General features: G+C 44.2%; 1 protein-coding gene across 2 annotated transcripts in view; it reads left to right on the forward strand.

The window, feature by feature from the left end:
- The window catches only part of tnpo3 (transportin 3), a 15,787-nt gene that overhangs the window by 4,897 nt on the left and 3,498 nt on the right, over positions 1 to 7,392 (forward strand). For both annotated transcript variants that reach the window (XM_020613508.1, XM_020613509.1), the window contains exons 5-21: positions 453 to 596; positions 784 to 959; positions 1,042 to 1,180; positions 1,272 to 1,418; positions 1,610 to 1,717; positions 1,802 to 1,893; positions 2,113 to 2,252; positions 2,438 to 2,629; positions 2,754 to 2,845; positions 2,981 to 3,057; positions 3,139 to 3,199; positions 3,343 to 3,483; positions 3,802 to 3,918; positions 4,438 to 4,532; positions 4,625 to 4,781; positions 5,122 to 5,289; positions 5,372 to 5,484. In XM_020613508.1, the coding sequence (XP_020469164.1) occupies positions 453 to 596; positions 784 to 959; positions 1,042 to 1,180; positions 1,272 to 1,418; positions 1,610 to 1,717; positions 1,802 to 1,893; positions 2,113 to 2,252; positions 2,438 to 2,629; positions 2,754 to 2,845; positions 2,981 to 3,057; positions 3,139 to 3,199; positions 3,343 to 3,483; positions 3,802 to 3,918; positions 4,438 to 4,532; positions 4,625 to 4,781; positions 5,122 to 5,289; positions 5,372 to 5,484 (2,159 nt within the window). The remainder of the gene's footprint in view (positions 1 to 452; positions 597 to 783; positions 960 to 1,041; positions 1,181 to 1,271; positions 1,419 to 1,609; positions 1,718 to 1,801; positions 1,894 to 2,112; positions 2,253 to 2,437; positions 2,630 to 2,753; positions 2,846 to 2,980; positions 3,058 to 3,138; positions 3,200 to 3,342; positions 3,484 to 3,801; positions 3,919 to 4,437; positions 4,533 to 4,624; positions 4,782 to 5,121; positions 5,290 to 5,371; positions 5,485 to 7,392) is intronic.

Here is a 7,392-nt window from a genome sequence, read left to right on the forward strand (position 1 = left end):
ACTAAAACTTTTAAAGACTTGTCTGTAATTTAATATTTTTACATTTATTTCCTTATTGACTAAAAAGCCATCCACCCCACTGCTGTGTGTTATTATCTGTGGGTGTGTAGGAGACTGTCGTTTTTCTCTGAGTGTTTATGATTTGGGTTTCCAATGTCAGTGAAGTGTCTGCCAGGATAACAGTGGGTTATAGTGCGGCCGCCAGGGACAGCAACAGAAATAATACTGTGACATTTTGTTTATTGATAATGTTCAACATTCTGGATTCATATAAATGTATCAGAATGATGCAGTAAACCAAACCAATTTTGTTTATTGATAATGTTCAACATTCTGGATTCATATAAATGTATCAGAATGATGCAGTAAACCAAACCACCTTTAACTCTTTCCCCTGACTACTCTTTCTGAAGTGGACATGTCGTCACATGACTGTGTGTCTCTGATTTCAGACGTCGTGCGTGGAGAAGACCGGCACTGACGAGAAGATGCTCATTAAAGTGTTTCGGTGTCTGGGCAGCTGGTTCAACCTGGGAGTCCTCGACAGTAACTTCATGGCCAGTAACCAGCTGCTCATGGTCCTCTTCCAAGTGCTGGTGGGTTTCATACTGGGTTTACAGGGATGTCTGCTTTCTGTTTACATTCAGGAGGTGTCAGTCATTTATACCTGCGTAATGTAAAACACCATACATAGTGTTACAGCACAGTGCAAACATGAAAACAGACCTTTTCTTTCAGTTGAAATTAGTTGCTGATGTTTCCTTTTATGTTCTGTTGTCACAGCAGAGGGACGAAACCTCCACCAACCTCCACGAGGCGGCATCGGACTGTGTCTGCTCGGCGCTCTACGCCATAGAAAACGTGGAAACCAACATGGCTTTAGCTCTGCAGCTCTTCCAAGGCGTCTTGACACTGGAGACTGCCTATCACATGGCTGTAGCCCGGGAAGACCTCGACAAGTGAGGACTCGCATGAAGCTGGTGCTCTCAGAGTTCTGTTGCTCAGAACACAGTCACCCCTATGTTTGATTTCTGTCCTCAGGGTGCTGAACTACTGCAGGATCTTCACTGAGCTCTGTGAAACGTTTTTAGAGACAACGGTCAGGAGTCCAGGGCGGGGCATGGGAGACCTGAGGATCCTGGAGCTGCTGCTGATTTGTGCAGGACACCCGCAGTACGAGGTATGAAACATCTACAACCTCCTCGGGTATAAAGGCACCATGGCACCCTGCACTTTCAAATTGTAATTCTGGTCTGTGTGATCTGACCCAGGTGGTAGAGATTTCCTTTAACTTCTGGTACCGTCTTGGAGAACATCTGTATAAAATCAACGATGCAGACCTTCACACCATCTTCAGACCATACATACAGAGACTTCTGCACTGTTTGGCCCGACACTGTCAGCTCGATCCTGATCACGTAAGAACCCAGACATCCAGTGTACACAGATCCCCACAGTACCTGAACTTCATTAGGCAGTCAGACTAAAAACTGTAGCCTTGAACCATCCTGGTTGTGTTTATGAAAGAGTTAAATATGTAAATCAGCCAGATGTGAATCCTAAAACCATTCCCTCTGACCTTCAGTGTAAAGTTGTTTTTATCCGGCAGGAGGGAATCCCAGAGGACACAGATGATTTCGGAGAGTTCAGGATGAGAGTGTCTGACCTTGTTAAAGATGTAATTTTCCTTGTTGGCTCCATGGAGTGTTTCTCTCAGGTAACTTTAGTTCTTCATCTGCAAATGAGCCCAACCTACAGGTCTGTTTGGAGTATGAGAACGTACTCTACTGTCTGTTCACAGTTGTATTCTACGTTAAAAGACGGGAACCCTCCCTGGGAGGTGACAGAGGCCGTTCTCTTCATCATGGCTGCAATCGCAAAAAGTGTCGATCCGTGAGTATCTCAAGAGTCAGTTTATCTTCTGAACAGGAAGAAAATGTTCTGAGAAACAAATCTGATCCAGATGAAATAGTGAACATGTTCAGATTTAAAGATGCCAGTTAACATCGAGTTGTTTTTCCTTTAGAATTCTGTTCTTTCAGAGAACAGCCTGACACCATCCTAAATACTTTTTATTATAAACTCTGACTCTGTTTTTGTTTTAACTTTCAGAGAGAACAACCCGACTCTGTCTGAGGTGTTGCAGCAGGTGGTTTTACTCCCAGAAAGCGTCCACATGGCAGTTCGGTATACGAGCATCGAGCTGGTCGGAGAGATGAGTGAAGTTGTGGACAGAAATCCAAGATTCCTTGGTAAGAAGATGTTTCTGAAAAATAAAACCTGTTTTAATAGTCTGATCTTGCTAAAACAAAAGTCAGAGTTGGGCCTTCAGCTGCTGGGTTTCTTGCAGATGTAACTGAGTCAGGACATGGAGAAAGGAGACAAATCTCTGGCTGTTTGACTCTGATTCTGTTCAACTGTGCATTTCCTGTGACAGACCCAGTATTGAGCTACCTGATGAAAGGTCTGAGAGAGAAACCTCTGGCGTCAGCAACAGCGAAGGCGATCCACAACATCTGCTCAGCCTGCAGAGATCATATGGCGCAACACTTCCAGGGTCTGCTGGACATCGCTCGCTCCCTCGACTCGTTCGCCCTGTCCACCGAGGCCGCTGTGGGACTGCTCAAAGGTACATTAGTACACCTGTAGTGACCTGCAGCAGTGTGACATGAGCACATGTTTAGAGATGCAGGTTTACATGAAAACACAACAGGGGTGATCGACTCATAAAAGTGTTTTATTTACCTTTATAGGTACAGCTCTGGTCCTGGCTCGTCTTCCTCTGGAGAAGATCGCTGAGTGTCTCAGTGACCTCTGTGCTGTTCAGGTCATGGCTCTGAAAAAGGTAAATCCCTGTGTGGCCACTGTGTGGTTAAATGTGTGTGTCAGTTTTCTGTGTTAGCTAAATTTGTTCATTGATGCAACACTAGAAACAGAAGCCCAGAGTAAAAACATTATAACTAAAGACAGTTTGTTTCAGCTTCTGGCTGAAGAATCTACAAATGGTAAATCGGCTGACCCCACCGTGTGGCTCGACAGACTGGCTGTCATCTTCAGGTCAGTTCACCTGCTCATTTACCTGTAGTCAGACTTGATTTAAATGAACAGAGGTGTTCATACACTTTGTTTTTCCTACAGACACACAAACCCCATTGTAGAGAACGGACAGACTCACCCCTGTCAGAAGGTCATCCAAGAGGTAAAGCACCTGATCTCACCTGTGATTTCCCCGAGAAGCTCATCTGAATGTTTACTCCTAAAAAGGAATTGACTTCTACAAAGTGTGACTCACCTGGAGATCTGATAAGTATCTTATACGTATCGCCTGTGGCACTCATGTAGATCTGGCCGGTGCTGTCGGAGACTCTCAATGCTCACCAGGCCGATAACAGGATTGTGGAACGATGCTGTCGTTGTCTCAGGTTCGCTGTACGATGTGTCGGGAAAGGCTCCGCCTCCCTGCTGCAGCCACTTGTCACTCAGGTGAGAGGCACCTGTACTGGTTTCCCTGTTCTTCTTTTCAGTGTGCTTACAGTGGTCAATTGTTTACGTTTAACTGTCAGGAACAGTTTGTTCATGTTGTTGTGTGATGATCGCTTTGTCCTCTGGGGGTGCTGTTTTTTAAATCATACCTGTGGTGAAGAGGATCGGTTGATGTCACAGTGTTACTGATCAGTCACATCTGTTTTGATAGTTTAGGTAATTAAAACCAAAACTGTATTCAACAGGAAAACAACTGGACCCTAACACCTGTAATCTACCTGTTGATCTGTTTTCTGATTGGATGTTTGTTGTCAACAGATGGTGAGTGTGTATCAGATGTATCCACACTCTTGCTTCCTGTATCTGGGCAGCATCCTGGTGGACGAGTACGGCATGGAGGGGGGCTGCAGGCAGGGACTGCTCGACATGTTACAGGTAATAATCACGTCCTGGACACCACCCATTCAGCATGCCGCCCTCAGGAAGAAGATACAGCAGCATCAAGAGCAGAACAAACAGAATAAAAAACAGCTTCTATCCATGCGCTGTTAGAATATTAAATTGTCCCATAAAGTCTTAAAAACCATTTCCTCCTTTCAAGACAATCATTTGTAACTTCATTGTAATTGTAACGTCCTTGTTTAGGGCACTGTGCAATGCAGATTATCCAAATATATATTCTATCAAATTATATTTGTTTTGACTATTTATGTATTTATTTTTCACTCAGGGGTTTGTTTCATGAATACAGAGAGCTTACAGTTTCCTTATGTTTACATATAATGACAAAGTTTGAGTTGACTGGACTGGACTGGACCAGGTCAACACACCCATCTAGCAGGTGTGAAATGGTCTCATTTTGACAGGCTGCTCTTGGACTGAAATTTGAATCCAGTGTGACTGTAAAAGAAGGATGATGATGATGATGATGATGGCCTCCTCTTCCTTCTGCAGGCTCTGTGTATGCCAACCTTCCAGTTGTTGGAGCAGCCAAATGGTTTAAGGAATCACCCCGACACTGTGGACGACCTGTTCAGGCTGGCCACCAGGTGAGTCTGCGGGTTCACCTAAGCAGAAAGGCTTTATCTACCTGAGGGTTGATTCAGGAACATATTAGATATCTGCCTGTATACCTGCTCAGGTTTGTCCAGAGGAGCCCCGTCACTTTACTCAGCAGCAGCATCATCGTTCACATCATCCAGTGTGCCATTGCTGCCACTTCACTGGACCACCGAGACGCCAACTGCAGCGTCATGAAGTTTGTCCGAGACCTCATCCACACTGGAGTTGCCGACGACGTGAGTCAGCAAAGAAAAGGGGCTTTTCCATTATGGGAACCTTCCGAAAAATGTGGCGCCGAGTAACACTGGTTATGGGTTCTGTGTTTGTTTCCATTACAGTGCGCCCACTTTGAAGGTGCATTCTTGGAGCTAAAATACCGCTCGCTAGGTTCCCATAGTGGAAATGCAGCAAAACAGACTGAAACTTCACTGATGATGATTCAGATTAGACTTCATTGGAAACCTGCCACTGTAGAAGGAACAGACATCAGTTTGTACACTACAAGCATGATTTTGTCGCGTAACTGTACCATCTCTCTTCACCTTATAATCGTGATGGCAATCTCCATCCCTGCAGTATGAGGAGGACTTCGAGGTGAGGAAGCAGCTGATTGGTCAGGCCATGGAGCAGCACGGTCAGCAGCTTGTCACTCAGCTGATGCACTCGTGTTGTTTTTGTCTGCCGCCGTACACGCTGCCCGACGTCGCAGAGGTGCTGTGGGAGGTCATGGTGTTTAACAGACCTGTGAGTAAACACACTGACACCTGGTCAAGCGTGTCCCCTGTCTGCCCTCAGGTACTGTTGTATCAACTCTCTTTTCTTTCAGACGTTCTGTCGCTGGTTAGAAAACGCTCTGAACGGGTTACCAAAGGAAACGTCAGGGGGAGCGGTGACAGTCACTCACAAACAGCTGACTGAATTCCACAAACAGGTTACCAGGTGAGACACCTGCAGAACCTCACACACGAGCAGCAGCCCCTGATGTCTCTTTGGTCAACATCAAAGCTTCTGATTGACCAAACTTTATGCCCCTAGTTTATAGGAAAGGCCGATTCTTGTTGAGCACACTGGAAAATTTAACCTGCATCAGAAGTGATCCAGCAGGTGTACAGTCTTACTGACAGGTGTTGCGGGTTCTGTGAAATCTGAATCATGCAGACTTCATATTACTGTTGAAGTTCTGACAGTGAATTGGTAATCAAGTGGTGTGATGAGAAACTGTGTTGACCTTTAATGTCAAGGAGTGCCCTGATTGGTTGACATCATGTCACATGATTAGGTGATGAGGTCACTCATGGGAACTGCTATGGGAACCTAAAACATAGACTGGTAATTATCAGAGGTGGAAAGTAACCAAGTACATTAACTCAAGTACTGTACATAAGTACAATTTTGAGGTATCTGTACTTGAGTATTTTCATTTTCTGCTACTTCAGCTTCTCTTCATTTCTGTTAAAAATATTGTACTTTGAACTCTCTGTGCTTAGTTGATAATTTCCTTTACTAGTTATTTTTCAGTCAGATTAATAAAACTAAATACTGTACAGTCATAAGACTCATCGATCCTCAGTATAAAATTCACAAGCTACCTAGCTTAAGCAAATTAAAATTAGCTCTGCTTTTACCAGCTGCAACATCATGTACACAACAACGCATCAATAATTATAGATCAATAGTATAATGCAGTGGTCCCCAACCCCCGGGCCGCGGACCGGTACCGGTCCGTGGATCAATTGGTACCGGGCCGTACAAGAAATTATTAATTATTTCCGTTTTATTTATTATCTGAGTATGAACGATCTTTTATTTTGAAAAATGACCGCATTCTCTCGGTTACATCTCGGTCACTTGAGCGCCAAAACTGGCTTACTTGTGGACATATTCAGCCTGCTCAATGAACTCAATCTGTCACTTCAGGGGAAAATGACAACTGTCTTCAAGTTGGCAGATAAAGTAGCTGCATTTAAAGCCAAACTGGATTTGTGGGGACGGCGCGTCAACAGAGGCATTTTGGACATGTTTCAAACATTAGCGGGGATTTGGGGTGACACTGAGCCTGAGTCTTCATTCTCCCAGCTGGTGCACGATCACATGTCTTTGCTTTTAAAAGAGTTCGAGCGCTACTTCCCAACCACAAAGGACCCACGAACTGCCAAGGAAGGGATCCGCAACCCATTTGTCAACAAACCAGGTGAATCCAGCAGGTCTGTGCAAGAAGAAGATCAACTGCTGGAGATCGCAAATGACGGCGGCCTTAAAAGTATGTTCGAGACAACAACTCTGTCGGTGTTCTGGATTAAAGTCATGACAGAATACCCTGAGATCGCCACCACAGCACTGAAAACCCTGTTGCCATTTCCGACATCCTATCTGTGTGAAGCAAACAAAACAACGGAGTAGACTGAACATAAGCAACACACTTTGGGTGTCATTGTCTCCTATTACCCCCAGTAATGTATATTAATGTTACCTTCTGCATAAAGAATACTTTTACTTCTGGTATTTTTAAGTATACAGTGAGGAACAGAAGTATTTGAGCACCCTTGATTTTGCAAGTTCTCCCACTTAGAAATCATGGAGGGGTCTGAAATTCACATTTTAAGTGCATTCCCACTCTGAGAGACAGAATTAAAAAAAAAAATTTCAGGAAATCACATTGTATGATTTTTAAAGAATTTATTTGTCTAGCGCTGCTGAACATAAGTATTTGAACACCTGAGAAACAGCAAGAATTCTGGCTCTTAAAGACTTGTTACTGTGTCTTGAAAAAGTCCACCTCTACTCCACTCATTAATCTAAATTAGTAGCACCTGTCTGAGCTCTTTAAAGACACCTGTCCACCCCACA

Source organism: Monopterus albus, unplaced genomic scaffold (assembly GCF_001952655.1).
Source record: "Monopterus albus unplaced genomic scaffold, M_albus_1.0 scaffold134.1, whole genome shotgun sequence".
In the NCBI taxonomy this organism is placed as follows: Eukaryota; Metazoa; Chordata; class Actinopteri; order Synbranchiformes; family Synbranchidae; genus Monopterus; species Monopterus albus.